This window comes from Mastacembelus armatus, chromosome 22, assembly GCF_900324485.2.
Source record: "Mastacembelus armatus chromosome 22, fMasArm1.2, whole genome shotgun sequence".
NCBI classification, from domain to species: domain Eukaryota; kingdom Metazoa; phylum Chordata; class Actinopteri; order Synbranchiformes; family Mastacembelidae; genus Mastacembelus; species Mastacembelus armatus.
Window position 1 is genome coordinate 14,254,809 of NC_046654.1, and position 25,717 is coordinate 14,280,525.

Here is a 25,717-nt window from a genome sequence, read left to right on the forward strand (position 1 = left end):
TCGCCAGTGTGTGCCTGAACTTTTCCAAACACGTCTTTGATCAGCAGTGTCCCTTTGACTGTAGAATTTACAGTAGCAGTGGAAACTTTGGACGCATCTCGCTCAGTGTCTTTTCTTGTTTTTTTTTTATTTTTTACGTTGGAGATTAATACAGATAACATAAATTATGCATATTGAATTATGTAGGAAGCAGAAAAGTATTAAACAAAATGTTTCATATTTTAGATGTAGGAAAGGAAAACCGAGCGTTATCTCCAGTGTACAGCAATTCATTCAGAGTTACCAGCCTCAGAAGTCACCAGTTAATGCAGATTACAGCTGACATCAATATTTCCCAGAGTTCAAGTAGCAGCCACATCTCAATAGTAACAGTACAATTTCTTCCCTACGAACAAATCACTACTAAGGGAGACCAGTAAGAAGAGATTTGCTTTTACCAAGTAACCTTCTTGTTTTCTTTTTGTAATGGGGAAGAGCTGCTCTTAATAAAATCACATTATTAGAAAAGCAGTGAAAAAGCTGGGATGTTTACTTACATACAGATACTGTATGTTCAGTCAGCTGACATGAATGGACTTCCAGTGAATTATTGTTTTGTTCACACGATAAATGTGAAACATCTATCCATCCATTTTCTATACCCGCTTATTCCTTAACCAGGGTCACAGGGATCTGCTGGAGCCTATCCCAGCTCTCTTTGGGTGAAAGGCAGGGGTACACCCTGGACAGGTCACCAGTCCATCACAGGGCCACATAGAGACAAACAACCTCACACACTCACACTCACTCCTATGGGCAATTTAGAGTCACCAATCAACCTGACATACATGTTTTTGGACTGTGGGAGGAAACCAGAGTACCTGGAGAAAACCCACACAAGCACAGGGAGAACATGCAAACGCCACACAGAAAGGCCGGGTTGCGGACCCACAACCTTCTTGCTGTGAGGCAACAGTGCTAACCACTCATCCACCATTCTGCTCTACCAAATGTGAAACATTCTGCTCAAAAATGTACATGTATAATATACAAATAATTGCTTAATATCTATCACTTTTTCTTTGTTGTTGTTGCTACTTATTTTCCAGAGGACAAAAAGAACTATATTGTTAATCAGCTCTTGTCCTGTTTTCTTGTTTGTTTGTCCAGTTTGGGAACAAAGCCGTGGCTCAAGTAGCTTGTGACGTGTTTCAGATGCTTATCTGTCACTGGGAACATCTCCAGATGTTGGAGCCCACTCTGCCGAAGAAAATCATTGAGGTCAGACACACGTACACACACGGTCACACTCATGGTCACTGAATTTCCAACAGTCATCAGAGGCCTTGGTGAACATATTATAAGTGAGATAAGATATTCCCATGAGGTCATTTTTGCTTTTAAATACACATCTTAGCAGTACTTGTGCATATGTGTTGTGTACTCTATATCCTGTGGTATCCATTTTAGCAGGCAGCCTTGACTCAGCTGATGAATGGTAGTGTGTCATCCAATTATCTTTCTCCTTGATTTGTCCCAACACAGATCTTTGTGGCCACAATAGCCTTTTTGTTGCCGAGCGCAGAGCACTCAACTGTGGAAGCAGACAAAAAGGTACATGTTGGAAAGGGGGGCACATGAAATGACTGAGATCTAAAGGCCCTTGATCTATCATGTTGGAATGATGCATTTGCAGAGGAATGTTTTGACTGAAGTGTTTTGTTCTCTTTGCCTCTTTACCTTCCTCTGTCTTTGGATTTTCTCTCTGAATCTCTCACCTCTCTGTTCATATTAACAAAACATTGTTATTTTGGTGATGATGAAAAAGCGACTTCTCTGTTTTTCTTTGCCTCCTTAGTTATTGGTGTCACTGCTGCTGTGCCTGTTGGACTGGTGCATGGCTGTTCCTTTGAGTCTGCTGTTGGAACCCATCACCATGCCTTCAGCGGAGGACCGCACATCCCACAAGGCCCCACTCCTGGACTACATATACAGGGTGGGTAACCTCACTGACAGCTGAGAGTTCCAGTTACAACAAACAGATGTGAAGGAAGTCACTTTACCACAGACTGCTTAGGCGTTGCCCCGAGACACAACAACTTCAACTGTGTCACCCCCCCCCCAACCTACCACATGGGCTTGCCACTTTAATTAGGCTCACCTCCACTGTGACCTCATGACTATGCCTCATTTAACATTATAGTGGCACAACAGCATAGAAGCACCCGCCAGTTGAGATGTTGATGCTAGCTGATGCATGCATCATATGCAGGAAACCATCACAATTTACCTTGTAATATCATATACTGTGTTTATTTACACAGGGAAAATATTCAGTATCAAATCTTTTTCTCTATATTTGTCCCCAATAACCCCCTTATTTTATGGGCTGACCCTCAGGATGAGGGCCAAGCATCAGACACAAATGAATGAGGTATTATTCATTCCCTTCTGACTAGGCAGATGCGGTCAACGGCAGATCATTGTAAGGATGTCACCCCTGATAAGAAATGGTCCAATTATTCAAACAGGACTCTTTGTCCACTTGATAAGCTCATGCAATAAATGCTTGTCCTGGAGATTTGAATGGAATATTTCTTAATATGAGAGCGACTGCAGCTGCTATGAAAGGAAAGACAATTAGGCATGATTGGTTGTCTATCAGCAGACAAAAGGCATGCGCCCTCTGGGTTTTATTGGAAATAATATATTAAGCAAGGCATCACAAGGTTTGACAAAATCTATACATTTCCACAGACACACTGGATGGTAATTATTATCTCTACCAAGCAGAGAATAACCTCTCTAATAGAAAATACCTCTCTTTTATTCCATCACTGCCCAGAATGTGACACTGACAAGGTAGCTGAGTGTCCATTCATTTATTATTAATTCATGCTTCAGTTACCCGTATTTACAGTGCTATATGTTATAAAAAGCCTCAAACGTGTCCAGCTCTAAACCACCAAATGTTCTAGCACAGTATATTTACACAGCAAATGTAAAGGTTCCCATCCTCTTCTTAATCCAGAGATGATGAGAAAACTGAGAAAAGTTGTTTCTGGTGATTGACAGCATGCATATTATTGTAAAAAGCAGCACTGCACTAGACCTCACTGGTTTACTGGAGTTCTGCTCAAGCTTCTCCATCTGCTCTCTCAGCTGCACCAGCCCTCTGTCTGTGAGTGTGTTTGTATGAGAGGGGGTGAAACAGGGAGAGCAAGGATAGGTACATTTGCACACAAGCGCACCTGTATGCCTCTTCTTGTGTTTTTATAATTTGATTTACGTGTGTACATAGGCATACTCATGTATCCATACAATATGTGCCCCTCTAACTACATGTGCGTGTTTTACTGTGTGTTAGCTTCCAGGAACTGTTGCTATGTAGAGTGCAGTCACTTAGTTGTCAAGCACAGCCGTGGGTTTTGCCCCTCCCTTTCTGTCTCTTCACCTCTCCATAGAGGAAGCTCTTTGGGGGTTTGGTGTAGCAGCTGTTTGATTCAGGCCTTTTCAACATTGAGTCTTCAGTCCCTCCCCCATGCACCCAGAGGTCTGCTCTGTAGAATCATCCACATACTGTCTACATTGCGCCACACAATACAGTTTCAGATGGCAGGGCCAGCCTGCCTCTCTGGGCGTCTCTCAGCCAAGTGTGAGCGTATGTGTGGACTGAATGGGATTATCCTTTGCATGGCTTTACCCAAGTTACTCCACTCTGAATGAGAGGCCCCATCATTTGCATACATTAGGCATATGTTTCAACCCCTCATATGCAGCTCCTTACCTCCACTCAGATTATACAGTATACAGGTGTGCATGTGTGTGACTGAGCCTACATGTTTGTGGTGGGAGCTGAGCACAAGGATAAAGTCTTAATTAAATCAAACAGTGTAAACCTGTCCAATGGCTGTAATCAACTGCCCCAGTGCGCCTTATCTAGCCCTGCCAACGGATGCTCTGCCATCTGTTATGTAGATCGATACACTCACACATCACACGAGAAATGGATTAGTGGCTATAAAGACCCTCTTTTTTCACTCTCAGTCCCACCATTGTCATATGAAGTAAATAGACCATACATTCCCTTGTCATAGTGTCCTGCAGGAGCAACAATGCATCCTCTGCCAGAGCCCATCATATATAATAGGGTTGTGTCTTTACATGTTCAAGCTCAGTCATCAAAATGCCCTTCACTGTCACTAGTAACCTGGTCAGAATCACTAAATCCTGTCATTTTTGTCCCGTTCCTAAGGTGCTGCACTGCTGTGTGTCCGGCTCTAATCTGCACACCCAACAGAGCCACTACCTCCTCAGCATGTCAGACTTGTCCACTGACTATGACCTCCTGTTGGGTCAGGTTAAGAACTTTGAGCTGCCATCCTCCCATACTTCCAGCACTGACTTCAGCAACCTGCTCACCGTTGCTGAAGGTAAGGACACGTAGATGTGGTTACCTCTGTGTCCACAGCGGGAGAACAGAAGTCGTCCTGATGCCCTTTTTATAACCATGTGTGTGAAAGATGACCCCGGGCTGGCAGATTATACAATGACCCTGAATTTATTGCTTGTATTATATGTGTGCATGTGTCTGTATATATGACTACACATGCACAAGATATTAAAAACAATGAGTTAGCGCTGAGTGTCCACTGTCACATCACAACTAATCCCAAGATGGCCATCTCTGAGCATTCTGTATACACTGCTTCATTTCAGCTCCATACTGTACTTACAGACTACAGAGACATATATTCTTCCCCTAGAAAAATCCCAAAATTACAGTGAAAAGCAAACTCTAAGTAGACCATCCATTTGGAAGCTCTCCATTAAATGTCAATATCTTATTAAAAGTATGAAAAGGAAATCAGCCATCACAGGGATGGAATGTTCACATTAGTGCTCAGTCCTAGAGAGAAGACCCATTATGGGGTTTGGATAAAAATGTAATATTTTTTTCTTCTTTTCTGTGACCTTGTGATTCCATTAGGCAATGTATTCCTCTCTCCCCCATGTCCTCAACTTCAAAAAAGTCCTTTAAGTCCAAATGCACAGTGCATATGTCTACTGAAACAATGTAAGCCATTTAAACACAGCGTTTGCCTGGAAAATTTCACCACACCTTTGCTTTTTGGCGCACTGCTTCATCGAGTCTTACTAGAAATAACAAAACACTATCAAAAGGGCAAACCAAAGAGTGCCGGCCTAGTTATATTCATACTCCCTCCTCATATTGATCAAGTCACATCAAAGGGCCAGCACATCTCTAATACAGCTTGGCCTGCTTTCTAAAGAGCTTTCTCCACTTTGATGGGGGATGATGGTATTGATAGCACTGTCACAATGCAAGAGTGCATCTTCTTGTTTTTCCCACATCACTGCAGAAAAAAGCGCAGCGTGCCTTTCACTTGGGAGAAAAAACCTGTACATTTACATAAATGCAATTCACTGAGTAGAGTCCTATTCACCATCCTGTAAAGACGTTGGTTCTCATTAGCACTCGACTAGTCTGAACGCTTGTCCATTGTAAGAAGACTCTATGGGCTTTTCAAAGTTCTCTCTCATGATTAGATGCTACCTACTTAGAGGTGTGCTGACCAAGCTATTGTGAGAAACGAATAAAGTACCCCTATTAGTAATCATAAATGAGACTTGGCTTTGTGTAAAAAGAGCTAAAAGAGATGATAGCATGTCTGCACACAAATGTGGGGCTTTTGAAATATGGTTAGCAAGTTCTGTGTTGGATGTATTATAAAAGACGTGTTGCTTTATTCTAAACCCATCAGAAACTTTCACCATTTGATACATTTTACACTCACTCACATGTATTTTTCTTCAGAGGTGCTCTCAGTATTTTTATCCACCTGTCCTAAATCTTCCCACCAGAAAAGCGACGTCGGAACATGGAGCTGATACCTCTGACAGCACGGATGGTGATGACACACCTGGTGAACCATCTGGGCCATCATCCGCTGAGTGGTGGCCCTGCTCTTCTCCACAGTTTAGTGAGCGAAAACCATGACAACCCATACGTGGAGTCGTCTGAGCTTTCCTCTGAAGTCTTTAAAAGCCCAAACCTGCAGCTGTTTGTCTTTAATGACAGCACGCTGGTGTCCTACCTGCAGATCCCTGCCGTGACCCCCACTGTGGGACAGCCCCCTCACCCTTCTTCCCAAGTTCGAGTCATTGTCCGAGACATCTCGGGCAAATACTCATGGGATGGCACAATCCTATACTGCACCACACAGGAAGACTCTGTTGATGTGGGAGTTTTTCATGCCATGGATCACCCTCTTTCTACTCCCACTACACTCACTCACAGTAGAAAGCAGCCTGTCTCTCCAACAAAAGGACCATACAAAAATCATTGCTCAGTCCCTGACTTTTGTGAGGAGGAGGAGGTGGATGCTCTGAATAAGCTTTTGGAGGACCTCAGCCACAGCAGCCCAGAATGCCTGCCACAACCACAACTCAAACTCAACCAGCCAGCCCCCTCACCCCATGGCATGAACCTCGAGCAAGAGAGTGCCATCTTGGAGGCCATTCTCCGTCAGACTGAGCAGGAGGAGGAGCAAGTGAAGAGGTGGGATGCTGATGTAAGCTTCAGGGCTGCCTGCCAGAGGGAACCCTCCCACCAGGAACCAAAGGCTCCCTTCTACTTCTGTCGGCTGCTGCTTAATGACCTTGGCATGAACTCTTGGGACCGCAGGTATCCTACCAACTGAAATTGGTTATAATGATTATTCTGGCACTGTACTAGAGAAAGAAGCAGAAAGCAGGGAAGTGGAGATGTGAGAAGTCATACAGTAGTCTGTTACTTTTTTCTTGGGCTGTAGTTTTTCATTTCTCGATTTATGAAATATATCTTAAACCAGTAACTGGTTAGAAAAAAGAAAGAATAAAACACGAACTGGAGTTAAGAATAACCTGTTACTTCCTTCAGCCTCAGAGTCACTGAAATCTGCAAGTGCTCCATCTTGTTGGCTCGTTACTCAAAGAGAGAAAGAGCAAAGTTAAAAGCACACTGGAGTCTGCAGCGCCTTAATCTCCTCTCCACAGGGTAAAAGTGCCCAGCTGTTTTCACTAAGGACTACCTTGCAGAGCCACATCTTTGCAGTGCTTCCCCGTAAATTAAAAGCTTACACCTCTTAATGGTGATGGTACAACATGCACACAGCTAGTGGGAGATTTCAGTTTGCACCTGTGCCTTTTTTGCCTTTTTTGATCTTGAGTACAAGACAGAACTTAAGTTATAAAGATATATATGTCTGTATGTATATATATCTATATATAGATATATATTTATATATCTATATATATATATACATATTTATTTATTTATATACTTCTTTTTAATAAGACTGAAAATATCATGTCTAATTAAGACTGTCTTTGTCAAACAGGAAAAGTTTCCATTTGCTGAAGAAAAATTCAAAGCTTTTAAGGGAACTGAAGAACCTGGATTCCAGGCAGTGGTAATACTTTTTTTAAACAAAATAAATTTGGTGTCAAACTTGAACACCAATGCCTTATATTTCAGTGTCCTCTGATGATCATCTAATTGACACTATCCTGGCTGGAAATCTGTCTATACATAAATGAAATTAACTGAGGTTAGAAGTCATACATTTGCTCAAAGTAGCATCATGTTGCCCTACTCCCACCCCCAAATTTCCTAATCTGCATGATCTCTGGCTAATCACAATCCTGGAAGTCTCTCACTACCACTCTTAATGTCCTGTCCTACTGTGTCTCTCTTAGCCCAATCAATAAGTACTCCACACATGGCTAATGATAGGAGCTTATTAAAGACTTCCCTCAGGATTAGACCTCATTCTCCCAGATGGCCAGAATTGGCTGGGCAATAACAACCTGTGCTCAAGCATGCAAAGTGCCCTACATCAACCCCTGCTCGATGCACTGCCATGGCAACAGAGAAAGTCCGGGGGGGTGGGCTTTGATGCCATTCTCGTTAAAGCTGGAGAGATACTGGAAATAATTTGCAGACAAACTTGCTTTACATTGTTCTCTTTTGGTTTCATTAAACTGCTTACTTAGATTTAAATGAACAATTTACCTTGTTAAGCAAGGTTTGATGTTTTAAGTCACAGAATTCACATTTCAAAGCATTTTCATCTTAAGTAGCTGAGAATCTTTTCAATTACCGTAGTTATTTTAATATTGGCTACTCTGTGTTTTGTTTCATAGTCGGGAGACACACAAGATCGCTGTGTTCTACATTGGAGAGGGCCAAGAAGATAAGTGCTCCATCTTGTCCAACAGCGCAGGCAGTCAGGCCTATGAAGATTTTGTGTCAGGACTAGGATGGGAGGTGCAGACAACCACAGTTTCAAATCAGCACATGACACAGCTATGTCCACTGATAGGGCCTAAATATGCACAGACAGATGTGCAGGTACGGTCAGAATACTAATTCGAACATGTGTCCTTCAGGTGGATCTGGCTACACACTGTGGCTTTATGGGTGGCCTCCAGAGGAATGGCAGCACAGGTCTAACAGCTCCTTACTATGCTACATCCACTGTGGAAGCCATCTTCCACGTCTCCACGCGCATGCCATCGGATTCAGATGACTGCCTCACCAAAAAGGTAACAAAAAATCCTGTTTATGTTTATGTTCCATTTTTAACCTGTTATGATGAACATGGTGAGTCTCTGTCTGTGTGTGACATTTTGATTATATTAATATATATACATTGTATTATTTACATACCTCAAAGGTATATTAAGAAAGGGGAGAAATTACTACTTTACCTGTGTGATGCAGTGAAATAGCTACATAGTCCTTCCTGCCAAGAGCAATATGTTGTTGTAGCCTTCAGCTCTGTGTTAAGCTGTGATCAGGAGGTGTGATTCCAGTGTGCGGGCATTGATTAGTGACCCTGGCTAGGCAGGCCTGAGAAGTAGAGAGTCGCAGGCGCATGAGTGAGAGGGCATGTGCCGCAGTGGTAATGACTATGATTCTGCTAGCCACTGCCCCCCTCCCTGTGTGCTGTGACCAGGGCCTGGATTCAGCCATTAGCTCTCCCTGCTAGGGCAGGCGCCGGCCGGATGCCGGCAGGATCCTTTTATCCAATTCCTGCTGCCGCCACAGGGGCGATCAATTGGGTTCTGCAGTGGGATTCTGAGTTGTAGTGCACCAGTAGCAGTTAGCACGAAGAAATGAGCCGCAAGGCCCCTGCCCGTGCTGCCAATCTTCTCATACAGCACCCTGCTGAGAAGGGAAATACATCAGGCTCTCCTCATATCCAACCCCCTTCCAGTTTTCCGCAGACCTCCTCCTCTCCATTTCACAAATAACCCCCTACACAGTCCAAGCCCATCCTGAACCTGGGCTTAGTGATTGCAAAAATTAGTTAGACTGTGTAAAGATTTGACTTCAGCTGACCAGAATGAGGCGCTGGAGGGGTGGCCATGCCCAGAGTGGAGTCTGCTGCCACTCCACTTCCATCCATTTCACCAGGAACTCCTGTAATTGCTCATGTTCACATTGCACAGATCTCCACACCAGCCACAGGCCCAGCAGAAATTGGCAGGCTGGCTACATGCGTGGATGCTTCAGAAAAAGATGAGTGGTATGAAGAAATGGAATGAGAAATAGGTTTTGTCTGTGTCCAAGTAGGATGTTTCCCTGTCAATTTAAAAATAACACTTTTAGTCCAACAGTCACCCACTTTAGTGCCTGTGACCGTAGAGGCATGCTGTGGGGGAGCTCTCGATGGGCAGATTGCCTGTTTGAAGACAATGGTGGGGGGGAAACAGCCAAACCAAAAAGAAAAGAGGGAAAACCATGAATTCCTCAATCCAATTGTGGGTTTTAGGGCAGTGCAGGCTGCAGCAGTAGCAGCTGGCTTCAGTAATGCAGTTATAGAAGCGACCTGCAGGGTTGGGGTCAGGCCATGTAGACCGTGTGCGTGTGTGTGTGTGTATGTGTGTGTGTGTGTGCATGTGCGTGCCTGCATGCGTGAAAGAGACAGGGATAGACAAGTGCCTTAGCTATCACACTCACCCTGCAGCTCACAGCAGCTTAACTGGGTCGTTGCAAGTTTTTATAAGGAGCCTCTTGTGTTCTGGGGTCCTCTTGTCTGCTGTCTCCATGTGGGTGTAGCCCATTGGCTGGGTGGGAGGTCAGAGAGGGCTAATTGAACAAGAACCTTTGACTTGAATCACATGTTATTAAAGAAGTCTCAAACATTTGGATGTGATTAACAAGGGAATAAATAGATTGCTGCAGAAGATGATTGACTAGAGCATAAGCATCCTCATTAAACTTGTGATTCATCTCATCCAAATGCTAATATCTTAACCCAAATTAACATCCCAGTGTTGATTGTCTACCCCAAATGCATATTCAACATTTTCTCTGAAATTGTCCCAGTGACTGACCTGGTTGGTACCTGCTGATCCTTGGACAGACAGACTGAACTGGCGAGCTCCAGTAATCAGCGTGCCGTGGATTTGTTTAAGATTACCGTATTAGCATAATTAAGGGCTTATAATAGAATGTGCTAATTGCATTTTTGGTGGCGAGGGCATGTTTCTTAATGGCTCATTAGGCCCACAGTACATTGGCAGATGTTTTCTTCTGAGTAGAGGCTCACTTTTCATTGTCCATGATACCCCAGAAAGGGGGAGGACAGCTTGATTCAACATCACTGGACAACCAGCTAATAAGTGATCTACACTTGTCAGTGAATATAATGTAGCTGTGTTCATCTATTTGACTTTGGAAAGAGGAAAGTTGTTTACCTATTTCAAACTAGCATCAGTCAATTTCCTGTCATTTAAGTGTATCTTCTTGTCCTGCCCAGTTTCATTTGTGTTTGTGAATAGAGTGGAAATGGGAAGCAATTTAAACTCTGATGGAGTAAGTTAATTGGATTTGAATTATTTGGTTGTAAAACGCTCAATTTTGTGCAGTTTGTGTTTGCAATTTGAATTTGTAATGAAAAAAGCTATAAAAATAGTCAAAACCGCGGCCCAGACTCCTGCTTAAATCATTGTTTTCAAACAAAGTTCGTGATTTAGGCATGCGCAATCACCTTGCTTCTGCACCTGCTGCATTTATGTTTTATGCTCGGAATACATCATTATGCAACAGCGCTTATAATGAAATAAATCATTAAATAAAATATTGCTAATGATAAAAGCTACAGTTACAGCAGTTTTTTATGTAGTCTCTACTGACCTGTCGGCAGTAAATAACATGTAATTATCAGTAATCCCCTCAGTTCCCTACTCTGCCTTCTAGACGTAAAGTGGGCCTAAGGTGCCGTCTGGATAAACCCAGTAACATGCTGTAATGTCACTAAATTTGTGTTGCTGTCATCATCACCATAGGGATGAAAATTACCTGCACTCACCGGGGCACTTGATTAGACTGATTTTGTTTGTTTGGCAGCTGCGTCATCTGGGAAATGACGAGGTGCACATAGTGTGGTCAGAGCACACCAGGGACTACAGACGTGGAATCATCCCAACTGACTTTGGAGACGTGCTGATTATCATCTACCCAATGAAGAACCACATGTATTTCATCCAGATCATGAAGAAACCACAGGTAAACTGCAACTAGTTGTCAACAATACACACATTACATGGATTAACATGTGGGAATTTACTTTTTATCGCATGTGATCAAACATTTTTAATTAGCTGCTTTGTCTTGCTGCTAAAGTGACAACAGAAAACTATGCAGGCTATTTTCAGCACTGAACTAATTTCTGTTCTTGAGTTAAAGCAGACCCTTTTACTTGCTTCCTTAGTTTTATAGGTTCTTTCTCCTGCTGCGGTTTCTGTCTGAAGGCTCCTACTACAGCAGTACATTATTACCCGCACTGTGGGTATGTGCTTTCAGAGATGGTTACCAGCCTCTCTGGGCTGGCTTTCATCTTGGATACTCCATAGTACTGCCCTTGTTGTGTGGCCTTTTAGAGGATAGTGAAATTTCTTCATCTGAGATGGCTCACTTCAGATGTTCAGCTATAACCACAATACTTTCCATTATTTCTGCGTGATAATATTCAGATGAAAATGATTCTATAATATATTCTGTTTTGGATCTCTCACTATACGCCACTGATAGTCTTTGAAACACACCATTTTTCAGAGATGACTGCGAAATATGCCATAATAATGGGCTAAAGGTAGTAAGCTGTATTTAATTAATTTAATTTATTGAAATCCTGTTGGAAACTGTTTGAATAGTTTATGCACTTCATTTACTGCATTAGTCTAATGGTTCACATGCTACTGTGAAATTTTCAACAATGTATTTAATTGACTTATGTGTTGTCATTGTAAATAGAAGGTAGGTGCTTAAAATTGCAACATCGGACATTGTCGTGAATCCTAGCAGGAAGATCTGATTTTAAGACTAATTTATATATAAATGCTAATAATCAGGGTTCACCTGTTTGTGCCTGTTACATTTAACAAGGCAAAAGAGGACTTTTATATCTTTATTTTACTATTCCTTTCAGAAAATAATGACACCTTACTTCAAAATATGGATGGTGCAGAAATAGTAAATAAGATAGATTCTAGATTCAACCCAGTTTCCGCCATTAGACAGTTCCTGCAGCCAAAATACACTGTTCTGCAAACCTATCCCACCTCATGCAAGCCAGCATATATTTTCCAAAATGATACAGTTTTGCTTCTACCTCCAAGAACCTATAAAACCATTCTCTCAGGTTTCTGAGGGAGTTTCTGTCACATGCTTGTTTGGTTTCTAGCATATTACTAAGTTATTTGGTCTGTGTCATTTGTGTTTAATTTATTGTGTAATTTAACCTGTTATTATACTCACTGAACTCCCAACTTGAAGACAGCAGGACCTTTTGGAGAGACTTAAACATGCACGTCAACTTCCAGGTCAACGACCATTGAGCGTCAGTGATTGTGGGCCCCACTTCCAATATGCATCAGCAGATGCATTTACCCACACACTCACATGCTGCCACTAAAATGCAAAGTGGCCTTTTGTATTTGTTCAGTAGCTCAATATGAGGGCATTGTTTAGCATTGATTGTCATTTTAATTACATTTACCTAACACTGATTCATGTTAGATATGTGTGGTTGTCAAGCAAAAATTGGTAAAAAAAAAATCCTATTTCATTTAAGCTTGATCCTCTGGACTAAAGACATGGTAAAACAGCAAAAAAAAAAAAAAAGATTTTTGTTCCTTCCGATTTTAAGGTGGTTCATGACACGGCAGTGGCCAAATTGATTTTGAATCTCCTATGGAAGATTCAATGTCTAATTTTTCTTGTTTCTTATTCTTTGTTTCTTTCTTTACTCCTTCAGGTTCCTTTCTTTGGACCTTTGTTTAATGGCGCCATCATCACCGGGAAGCTGCTGCCAAGCTTGGTGCGGGCCACCTGTATCAATGCCAGCAGAGCTGTCAAGTCACGGCTGACTCTCTACCAGAGCTTGTATCCTTCACCATCCCATATAGTAATTGGAGCAGTGGTTCATCAGACCAATGCAACAGTTGAAAAAGATCAGCCAATGAAAGCTGAAACCATTAATGTTATGAGTATACATTATGGAATGTCTTCAATGATGATTTCATTAGATGTATACCACCGCTGAGCTTAAATTTCTAGCACACCCAGCAGCCCATTTGGGTAAATTTGTTGAGACATGTGGCGTGCTTGTCACGTCAGCCAACGTACACAGCTGAGTGCTGACACTGATCTTTATGGGCTGGCTGATTTACATACAGCTATTAGGCTGGAGCTGTTTCACAGCCCAGAGCAGCACGGGAGGTTGTTTGCGGCTGTTCTGGGTAGTAGCACAGATAATGTGTCATCATCTATCACTACCATTTTATGGAGCCCAAGGAGAGCCAAAATAAGAGCACCATCAACAATTGCATATAAGTGCATACAGACACAGGCACATACGCAGGCACGCACACACTTACTCTCATCCCTCCACGCATCCATCCAACAGTGTGCCGTTAAGAGCCTGACTCCAGCTGTAGTTGTCAGTTGGTTTAAAGGGAGTGTAATCACCAATGGAAATGAATTAGCATGTGAATGCCAGCCGCACAGAGTTTGGGGGGGTTTGAGATGGCCCCTCAAGGGGGAAACCCGATCTCTCCTAATGCCCTGCTCCTCCTCGGACAGCATGTAGAGCACCTCCCTCACCAGAACCACGCTGCCCCTCTGGCAGTTGCTATAGAAACCTCCCCCAAGGAGGTTTCATTCTGGATGGAAGACTAGAATCTATTGTTTTAAGACACTGAAAAAAGTTGTTTTAGTTATTATCAAGTTCCTTTATCATAGTACGTTACAACAAAACCCTTAGCTCTTTAACGATTCTACAACACACCCTGTGCATATTGTTTACAGTTGGGTGTGTGTAAGTATGTGCCTGTATGCATTTCACAGTGCATCACATCCCCTGGCCCACCCCTCTGTCAGCCCTCGTCTGTGTGTCCCCGGGGGCATCCTGAGTGACAGATGTCTGTTACCCGACGCCAAGTGAATTAGCCCAGTGTGACTGTCAGTGCCAGAGGGGGGCCTGCCATAGGCCTTTCTGCATCGGTGAGCCTCAGGGGGTATAAGACAGGTTGGGGGATGGAAATACCAGGCCTGTTCTGGGTTACAAAAGCCTTACCTGGCATTCCATAGCAGGGGACTAGACAGCACAAAGGCATGATCTATGAGAGGAGATAAGCGCTGCCTCTGGAGTTCTGGCACTGATTGGCTGCCAGGCCTAACACGCTCCAAGAGGGGAGATGACCGAATGTGCCAGGCAGTGCACACTGCCAGTATGAGTATCTGCATGTCTGTCAGCTGTTTGTCTGCCTAGCTAGAGGGTCTTGTGTGGACAGAGGCAATGTAGAAATTAATGAAGGACCAGAATGCTGAGTGTGGTGTATGCCATGCGATAACCAAGTTTTTACATTTTAAGAGAACTGGTATCACAGACATGGTGTCTAGCAATGGCATGAACCATGAACAAAACTTGAGTCTTGAGTGGCAGGTGCAGTAACTCCTATATACATTTTCCTCATTGGATTTGCTGTTGTATTATACCAGGCTTTTGCTTCTTCTGCACTCCAGTTGTCTTTTTTTCTATCTTCTCAGGATATGTGGTTCTTCGCATGTTGGAACAATGACCCAACCTTTTTTCTGGGTGGTGTTTTTTGTAAAAATGAAAATCCTCATCCTTACTTTACCCTTTCACAATGTCTTAGCGATCCACAGTCTGCTCTCTGCCTGTGTAGCCACTCTCCAAGGTAATTAGTTGAATATTTCTTCAAAGAGAAGCTATCTGACCCCTGTGTGCCCAGATAAAAGGCCAGTATGGTGCTGCAGCCCCCTCTCGTGCTCCGTCACAAGGCTCGAGAGGACTCCAGCAGTCTGCTGCAACACTTGCAGGATCTCTCAGGCTAATAGGATTTGATATTGAAAATGACCACCAGCAACATTTTCTGAAAATGCACACAGATAGGCTTCAGGAGTGTTTTCCAGATAGACTCTCACCTTGCTGTCTTTCTATCTTTGTCTCCATCACGTTCCCTGATCTCCTTCTCTACTTTTCTCCGTCTCCGATTTGTGTGAACTTTGTAAATGTGTTGTTGCATTTCTTGTATAGTGGCCGTGTCTCGAATGGCAGTCAGAGTTTGTGTCAGTTTCTTCTGTCAAGACCTCTGTCCGGGCCTGATAGACAACATATCACCATCCTCTCACAGACAACTCATAATGTATCATCTATTATTTATATGCCTGATGGAAAATGCAGCTGCTCTGGCTTTGTGTTTTCTAAGTGTATTGGCTACAACTAGTCCGCACCACATAGCCACATTTTGAATACTTGTGACCACAAAAGGTTCAATTTAAAACAACTTAAGTTTTTATTAAACCACCATTGTTTTTATTGATTCATTTGCAGCGAAGTAGCCTAAGTGAACGTCGTGAATGTCCACCTCTATTGGTGGAGCTTATCCCTGCATGGACAAAATGTGTGATATATTGGAAAGAAACAATGGGTTTGTTTGTGTCACCTGAAACAGTCACTTGCATGTCTTGCTATCTGCTCTCATTTAATGTATGATGAAGATCCTTCATACTGTCACTGTAGAATAATGTCTTCAACCAGAAGCTGAGATTCATTTCTCTCTTCAACAAGTATTTGAGCTGTACGTCACTCTGTGAAGGGGTATTGTTAAAGGTAAAAACTGTGTGTGTGTGTGTTGAGGAGACAGTTAGTTTTTGATAGGTGAGAGTGCAGAACTGACCTTGATTCAGAGACATAGCCTCCCTACTGGACAGAATCAATAGCTTTTGCACACTGCCCTTAGTCCCCATCCTCTGCTCTGACACACAAGTACACACACACACACACAGATCCATCTCCAGGCAGCGATCAATAACCATAATCTGTTTCTGCCCATCGCCAGTCATGCGAGCCAGGCTTTTAGGTGGTGTGTATGTGTGAGTTTGTGTCTTTCTGCGTTTGTGTGTGTGTGTCTGTGTCTGTGTGCAGTAGCAGAAAGAAGAGAGGGCTTGATCCTTTCACTGGAACCCAGAAAACTGCTGAAGTCTGTCATGTTTCCCTCAGAGGCTCGTGTGAGCATATCTGCAACCCCCCAGGTCCAAGATGTACAAAAATTTCAATGTATGTGTCCTGGAAACATTATGAATATGATATCCTGTACGCACTCCTTTGTGTGCTGTTGCTACACCCCCAAGACACATCATAATAATTGCAGTCGCTGCATTGACAGTGACATATTCCCACACCCCTTCTGAGCAAGTTATTGGCCCACTCTCACTGTGTCTTTGTCCAACGGCAATACGTCCTTTTGTATACTGTAAGATTCCTCACCTAGACGAGATGAAAGTCTGCCTGTATGCATGATAGCATGTCATGAATAGGATCTGCCATGTTAGTGTTGTTTCACATGAATTATTTAGCATCGTTGATAGGTCTAATTTGCCAGCTGTTGTGCCATAACTGTCGGCAGTCTCATGGATAATACTCAGCAGTCTATGTCACTGGAACACAGTGCTTGACTGGGCACAGTGAGACGCCAAGCTAGTCATTATAAGCAGGATTCATGTAATGGTCTGAGCTGATATGAGAATAACTAGCCGACTTCCTCTTTAGGGAAAACAGGCCTGACCAACTAAAAGGTCTTATAAAAATGCCCCAGGTAATTTGGTGTATACAATACAATTCCTAATGGATGAACTGAGGAATCACCTTGACTTTTTGTGTAATTTATGGTTTGTATCTGTATTAATTGGAAGCAGTTGACTGTCGTTGGGTGAGTAGATAGCTGGGTTTGTTTTGTGGTGGTTTTGGTTGGGGCTGGCATTGGCTTTGAAAGAGTGTTGGAGAGTTCACGCAATATTTGGGAGAGCTACAGAGAAAGGAGGGGTCTCTCCCCCACTGAATGTTTTAACCTAATCCCATTATCAGTGTAGCGCACTGCCTCCCATCTTTTCCCCCTCCTTATCCCTACCTCCTCCCAACCCTCTCTCCAGCTGACCAGCTGTTCCTGCCAGGACTCACGACAATGTCCGATGTGTTCAGATCACCGAGTTACCCCCCTCAACACACACGCACAAATACACAGAGCACAGTACATGCACAACCAAAGAAATTGTCTAGCCCATAGCTGGAGCACAGGAAGGCCTAAAAGGAGGAGGGTGTTATTTAGGGGGGAGTGGGGTGGGGATGGGGATGGGGATGGGGGACAAGCACAGGCCTGTCAAACCAAGAGCCCTGACTCAGGAGGCAGCCCAGCTCGGATGGCATATGGCGTCTAGCTTCATACAACATGCAAAAGTATTCTCTCCCTTCGCCCCCTCTCATCCACCCTCACCTCTCCCTGCCTCCCACCCCTGCTGCTAATGCAGAATGACTCATAGCATTACTCTTTCTTTTTTTCCTCTGCCTACCACCCCACACCCCCCGCATCAGTTCCTCCTCCTCTTGCCACCCAGCCTGTAACAAAAGGCGTCCACTGCATGGCATCTACACCCTGAAAGCCCTGGGGGCCCAGCCCAGCCCAGTGCACTCTGAGGTCTGAGCTTCTTGGGGGCTGCCCCTTTTAAACACAGGTAGAGCAGGCGTGGAACCAGACGGCCAACAGCAGGGACCCAGAGCCCCGCCTGGGTTAGCATGCACACACTGCTGGTGTCAAACTGTTGTGCCTGTTGGTGCGTTTGTATGTATGGTGTGTATAAGGGAATAGGTTTTATTTTAGAGTGCCCCTGGTATTACAACACCACTGTGCCTTTGTGTGTGTGTGTGAGTGTGTTTTCACCTTTGTGTGCACCATGCATCCTGTTTATGTCCCACTGCAACCTTTCTAACAAATGATAATTATTTTTGTATTATTTTAGTTTTTGCCAAATTAATGGAAGTGCTGGTTTGATTTGTAGTATAATTTGACTCCTGCAGGGTAATTTCACTTTGTACATGTTTTGATTTATTTTCCTATACTTGATTATTTACTAATAACAAACCATTACATAGTGTCGGGGAGATTTCAGTTGGCAAAACAGCCCAGTTTTTACACATAACATAAAAATAATTAGAAACCATGATGTTTGCCACTAGCATTAGTTGAATCTGCAAAGCCTGGTGTAACCCAAAGAATGTCATGCTCTGTGTATTTTTAAACTTGAACCCCCACCTTCATGCCCCTCCCCTTCTCTCGCCGTCTGTTATGCATTCATGTCTGACATCTGTCTGTTTGTGAGCGGCAAAGTGAAAGCCAGCAACACTGCCAGTTTTGTGTGGGATCTCATATTCTACCCCATACCCAGCCCAGGCCTAGTGTGTCAGGTGCAAGTACATGAACAAGACCATCATAATTGTGTAAATGATTCTGTATATTCTGGTCGCTGTTAGAATAAATCAGTATTTTCTGAATATGTGAATCCTATGTCATCACATACTTTTTTGCAAATTTACTAAAAGTCAACATAAGCTTAAAGTAAACATCTCTGTTTGTTTATTTGTTTAGGCTCAAAAGAACATAATCATTGTTGGCCCTATTTTTCTGCTGGCACCAACTATGCTTAAAAAATAAAGTACAGAAAATGCAAGTGCCGTTATTCTATACACCTTAAATAAAACATGAGATATCAGGTATAACATTGATATATTTAATAAACTGATCCTCATCTAGTTGGTCATATCTGATTTCTGAAATGGTGGATTGGTTTTAAATAATGTTGCATTTTTACGGTGCTGCTAAAGAAAAGTCTCCTATTTGTCATTATTTAAGTTTCAATAGAGAGTAAATTCCTACAGACTGAACAGGAGAAGAGGACGGCGTGAGACTTACCACTTTTATTGTATTTCACTTGAATGGGTAGGCCTCACAGTGAATAATCACCCCAAATTGGCTCCTAATTTGTTACGGAATAAGTGACTGTGTTTATTTGGGTTGTTAACATGCATACATAGTATACCCTTGGCGGATTGTCCAAAAACTAGCATCACTAAATATCAACAAAAAATGAAATGGTTTTAAGTTATCGTCTGACTAATAGGTCATTGGTTTCTGTTCATCAGCCAGAATACCCTGACCCTGACCCCGGTGTCACCACTAGGCTAGTACTGACCGCACTGCCGTTGAGGAAACATTTTCATCGTTATTTATGTGTGGTGGGTGTGTTTCTAGCTCGGGCGTAAAAACCTGTCTGTCTGCTTTAAGTGATTAGCATCCAGCTAGCCATTCCATCTGTTCCCCCTGCCCTGTTTAATTAATGAACTTTCTTTCTCCGCCCCGTAGCCAGCCAGTGCAACACTAAAGCAAAAGCTGTTAGCCCTCTCAGGTTGTCCAAATGGATGCATGTTCTTGTCCACCCCCCTCCTCTGTGGGTGCATTCTCATTGATTAGTTATGTTTTGTTTTCCCCCTCTTTTGTCTCAGGGTTCTTGAAGGGAGGGTTAATGAGCTTTCCTGGCAAGTGGTAGCGCTTGGAATCCGGGGATAAATGCGAATAATTTTGTTGTTTTTTTGTTTTGTTTTTTGTGATGGACTTGGCAGAGCTGTGAAGCCTCGTGCCACCATGTGCGTTTGAGTGTGTATGTGAATAGTAATGTGTGTTTGTTTGGATGTGTATGGCTTTGAGGCGGGGTATATTGCGTTTTATCCCTGCTGGTCTATTATTCCCCTTCAGAAGCAGGGAGTCTGGAACACTCTTTAACAGTTGGCTCTGTCACTATTCATCTTCCAGCCATCTCAGCAAAACTCCTGTCCTGTCCTCCTTTTACCACCAACTACTCTCTCCGTTCCTTTATGTCCCCTCTTCCTTCCGTGTCTCTTGTTACAAGGCAGTGGACAGGCCTTTGTCCAGCTAAAGCTGCCCTCTTTTGTTTGTGCGGCCTTTTTTATCCTTGTGCTAATCGCCATGGTCGTGTGCCTGAGTTGGACCCCATATTTCACGCTCAGTTCTCCTTTGTTTGACACACCGCCCCTGATAAGAATCCCAATTCTAGGGCCTCTCTGATATTGAAATCCAACAGCGGCGTAGAAAGAGCCTTCAATCATCCATTATCTGTGCTCCAGTGATTACCATTCAATCTCCCAGGGCCTAGGCTCCTCATCACCAGCCTCAGTACTGAGGCCATCCCCTGAAAGAACCCGCATCCCATAACGCCTGTGTCACATTCAAGCATATCCATAGATATTTCTGACTGTCTTGAGACAGCCCCGCATTGAATGCTGCTGGGAAATGTCAGGGAAATGTCACTCATCCTTCTCCGCTGGAATCTCTTGGTCTCTGATTGTGGCCCTGGGTTTTTGGGGACTCTTGTGAGGACACCTTGTGACATTATTGGGTTTCTTTGTCCCTAAATGGCCATTAAATTTATCATTCTCTTTTTGTTTTTTGTTCAGAAACTAGGATGGCTCTTTTTTTCAACATAAGGCACTGTTGTTTAATGTCACAGACTTAATTGGCTGTTATAAGGAGGAATTAGTTGATTATTTATAAGTTTCACATTAATGCCTCTTAAAATGGTTCAAAGGCTGTGTCTGCTCCTCCACTGGCCTGTGGCCATTGTTCTCTTTTAGAGGATGTCCTTGTGCCTCACAGCATTTGCATTTTTGCACTAAATGGAATTTTCTGCATTAACAGACAAGGCAAGGCAAACAAAGCAATACCCAAAATAAAACATTTAAGTATGCATCGCTGCGCATTGTCTGCCTCTTCTTACAGAAATCAGCCTTTGATGTGTTAATACTGATAGTCTGTGTTTCATTGTCAAGTGGTGGTTGTTGCTGAAGCGAAGCCCTGAGAAATATTGCCCAAATCTTGTGTCTCCACTGCAACAGGCCGTAATCATATTGAGTTCGATGTCAGACAAAGAGCAAGTATTGTTGGCTGTGCAAGCAGGCATTACATGGATTATCTTATCTCAAAAATTGTATGTATCTTTGTCATACCATATGTTACAATGAGGATTCATGTATGTTTATGATTTCAGTTTTCACCTGCTGATTCAAATTCTTATTCTAAATCTAAGAAAAGCTTTGTGCTCCAGACATCCACTAATCCAAAACTTTGTTTAGAAAGCTCTCCGTACCTTTGTTTAATGTAGTGTACACATCTTCATTAGTTATGTATAGCATTGAATTACTGCTAATGAGATGCTAGCTGATTTGGGTACAAATCTATAGCTTTTGTTATTCTGATGAGTGTCATTTACCCTCAGATCTCCAAGCCAGGGGGCTTTGGAATGGGTCTTTATTGTGCAGGCAGATATAACCGGGGCTGTTCTAGCATCACACACTTGTTTTTGTATCTGCCGACTTTGACAAAATCCAGTTTCCCTCCCCCCACATCATCACCCGTCTGCGTGGATGCATAGCACTTCCCGCTTCTCCATCTGTTTTTGTCCACCCATGAAAAGGTCCATTATAATCTGCAGGATGCACAGTTGACGTGCCGCGAGCTCCGCATGAGCCAATCAAAGCAGTGCACCAAACTTAGGCCACCATTCCAAGAGGGCCCAACCCCTCCCACAAGTTAATTTTGATTATCTGGGCTCTCTCTGTCTGAGAGCTTCTGTTGAACAAGTTTTTTATAAGTACATTGTCTCCATCATCCCGTTTCCCTATAAAAGCTTCCAGTCTGAATGGAGCTCTATGCATGCCCACTGGATGATGGTAGGCTCCTGATTAACCCTGGAGTGACTAGCTAATGTCATTGAAGGGGGGCCACCTGGCTGTGAGACTGTACAGTCAGCTGCCACTGGAGGGCCAGAATAGGAGATGACCAGGTGTTGGGCTCCAGCCCCCCTAATTGTTGCCATGTAATAGCCTGCTTGACTGCACAATATAGCCCAGGGGCGAGGATTAGGAAAAGGCTGTTGCCAACACAGAAGTCCATTTTCTTTTTTGCCCAAGGTTTTTTGTGTCGGTTTTCTCTCTGTGTGCATGTGTGTGTACGTGCATACATCTCCCTTTTCCATCTTGCTCACCCATTGCAATTATCGTTGGTAGAAGCCTGGGTCCCTGTTAGTGGTTGTATCCCAGCCCTTTAGCCACCCAGCGCATTATTTCCATTGAACCCTATATGCTTTCAAATTGTGCAGGGGAGAGAATAAACTTCATCTATGAGTTGAAGTGACAAAAAAAAAAAAGACTAAATGTGATAAGGATATTAGGTGGATGGATGTACATGTGTTAGCCTGAAAACAGCTATTATGGATTTATTTTGAGGCTGAGTGCTCATTGTAAGGAAAAACTTCACAAAACATAATTGCCTTGCAAGAAAGATTTTTACATCATAATCTCGACTCTTCAGAAACAACATATTCAGACATCATTATTAGCACCATTTTGACAAAATGACATGAACAAATTGGTCCGACAGTCCAGCGTCTGCATAAGTAATTTTTAGATAAGAGTTCATATCCCCTTGTAATCACAATGCCGTTGATTGAAATATGTCCAAAATGCAAATATGAGGGCAAACTAAATCACTCTTGTCCCCTAGTAACTAACCCTTCTGTTCTGTGCATTCACTGCAGCTGTGATCATATGTAACTTAGCACTAATCATTATCATTCCCACTAAATGCCTGACATATTGCATAAGGCCAGGCAGCCTAATTGGCTCCATGAACCTTTCGCAGAGAGGCGAATTGAAGGAACAGGAGACTTGATGTGCAGCGTGTCTTGGTGGGAAAGCAGACGGAGATGCTTGGCGTTAACGTATCACAGTTATTCTATCACATGCCACAAGCATCATTAAAATTGCAGAAGCCTCTGTTCATTTAGTTTTAATATTTCATCAATGCTTGTCTGAACAGTGTTATCACAGGGTTAAAGTCGGAGTCATTTGGCATGACCCAGAGTTGGCACGCCTCTCTTGCAATTTAAGTGTCAAACTGATTGAACGGCTGTTTCTAGATGTGTTTAATAGAGAATCGAACGACATACCTTGATTGCTGCCATACTGTGAGGTGGGTAAAGGGGGGCAGAACTTCAGGTAGAGTCTGTAGCGAGTTAATAATTATCACAATATAAATCTCATCATGAAAGTTGGAAGAAAGAAGAGGTGAAATGCCTCATAAGTAATCGCATGGATTTCAATCAAAGTCGAGGTGCAGTCTGCCCTTCCCGGTTTTATCTTTTGACTTTTTTATTAAAAGTTCAAATTGAGATCAGATAGGTGCTGTTGCTCGATTCTGAACAATTCAAATAGCAGGAACTGAAGGAAAAATGTGATGCATATTCACCTCAGATAACTCATAAGATGCCCACCTTTGTCCCAACCTAATAATGTTTCCAGAAGGCTGTGGCATTCATGTCACTCTGGCCATCATCACTGACAAAAGAGACCTTGAGAGAGAACTCTCACCCAGCCAGTCACAGAATTGTATCTGTTAATCTTCATCCCTATCAGCCTTTTGTAGCTCATCTTATTATGACTTTCAGTTAATGCACGGTGGAGGCCTGTGTGACTGGCTATAATGGGCCTGTGTTTGATTAATCATGTCGACCCATTGTGTTTCACATCTAAGGCTGCTGCGTTAGGACTCATCAATGGAGACCAGAGTCCTTTGAAAAGGAGATTGGTTACAGACTCAGCTCATCTGAATACACAAGCCCAGAAAGCTTTGATGGCAGTCATGTTGTGGTGAACAAACTGCACTACAACAAATGGTGATGTCACCAGGTATCTTGTAGCTGTCCTGAGTGTGTGGTGTGTGAGGATGACTTGTTGCTATGTCATTTATATTCTGTGAACCCCCAACAATCAGTGGGTTTTAACATAGTTTAGGGGTCAACATTGAATTTGGTGTAGGTGCTCGTCTTATGATTTGTAGTGGAGCGGAAATCAATTTTTAGTGCCCCCCAGAGGAATCATGGGCTGCCAGACAGTTGAGAAAATGGGTGACTACTTCCTGGAGTCAGCTCATAAATAACCTGCTCATGCCAACTAACAGACATCAGATTTTGTCTGTGGCTGTGGAAAACCTATGTGAAGTCACTGATGGGCAGTGATGATGTCACAGGTTAGGAGTGATGTCACAGCCATAACTTCCCATCCCACTGTCTGAATGCCAGATGGACGGTAGAGAGGTGTGGAGGTTGGAGCTTAGAAAGCTCTTGCTGTGGGAAACTCACCCCTCAGGAGGTGTCATTAACCTGGGCTTACAGTTTGACCCAACTCCTTTGGGGCTCCTGAGCTCCAGTTTCCTGGACCCGCTCCTAATTAAGCTACTTGTTAAAACACTCTGAAACCAGCTATTCCTCTAGAGCATCTGATGTTGTGTATGTCTATACTCACCCAGAAAATGAGCACACAAACACCTCCACTCATCATAATGCATCTGTGACACATTCAGACATTTTCTGTCCTGCTGCTGTGTCTACAGCAAAAAGCTGTTTAATGAGACACCAAGGTCTGAGTAGCTGCCATGTAAAATGGGAGTGGGGCACACACACACACACACTGTACAATCACCCTACTGGCTAGATGCTGTCATACATGCTCTCACTTTATCCATCCCAGTCTGTTGTTCCTTCCCACTCTGCCATTATTCCTGCAGCCAGCTTTATTGCCACATTCACTCTCTTCTGTCCCTATCTTTCTATCTGCCCATTTCTCTTCGTCTAAATGTCTCTGTCTTCCTCCCCGTTTTCCCATAATCACCTCACACCTCTGAGGGCCTCTGCTGAGACGAACTTCACACCTCAGCCCTCACTGTGACAACAGGTACCACTGGCACTCACCGCCGGCCTCTCTCCAATCAACACCTGCTCAGCTTTATCCCTCTTTCTTCCCATACACTTTTTCATCTGACCCCCTCTGCCTTGTTTTTCCATAGTTCTATCCCTTGTTTTTGTGTGTCCACCTCTCTCTATATTTCTATGCCTCTCTGCCATTTTTTTTCTTCCTCTGATCTCTTTCCATAATGAGTCACAGTTCATCCATATGCAGCCTTATCCATTTCTCCATATCAGTTCCTCCTGGAGTTGGCACTAGGATTCCCTGTTGATTTAAACATGTTCATATCACACCAGCCTGCTTTCATTACCTCCGTTGTACCCAGTGTAATGACTGGTTACAGCAGGCTATATATGTGTTATTTGAAGGTGTGTCTAGCTTGCTTTGCCACCAATCATTTTTTAATTCTGACACCTTTTTCCTCTTAGTTCACCACCTATGCAGAAGACTTAACCCCTGAATGTATTCATATGGAGGAACAGTATGTGTGT

At 43.2% G+C, this 25,717-nt stretch overlaps 1 protein-coding gene across 3 annotated transcripts in view; it reads left to right on the forward strand.

The window, feature by feature from the left end:
• ralgapa2 (Ral GTPase activating protein catalytic subunit alpha 2) overlaps positions 1-25,717 on the forward strand; it is a 79,885-nt gene that overhangs the window by 39,726 nt on the left and 14,442 nt on the right. For all 3 annotated transcript variants that reach the window (XM_026300285.2, XM_026300291.2, XM_026300287.2), the window contains 10 exons: positions 1,150-1,260; positions 1,525-1,593; positions 1,838-1,975; positions 4,235-4,412; positions 5,866-6,688; positions 7,383-7,454; positions 8,188-8,311; positions 8,434-8,589; positions 11,402-11,560; positions 13,311-13,438. In XM_026300285.2, coding sequence (XP_026156070.1) covers positions 1,150-1,260; positions 1,525-1,593; positions 1,838-1,975; positions 4,235-4,412; positions 5,866-6,688; positions 7,383-7,454; positions 8,188-8,311; positions 8,434-8,589; positions 11,402-11,560; positions 13,311-13,438 — 1,958 coding nt within the window. The remainder of the gene's footprint in view (positions 1-1,149; positions 1,261-1,524; positions 1,594-1,837; positions 1,976-4,234; positions 4,413-5,865; positions 6,689-7,382; positions 7,455-8,187; positions 8,312-8,433; positions 8,590-11,401; positions 11,561-13,310; positions 13,439-25,717) is intronic.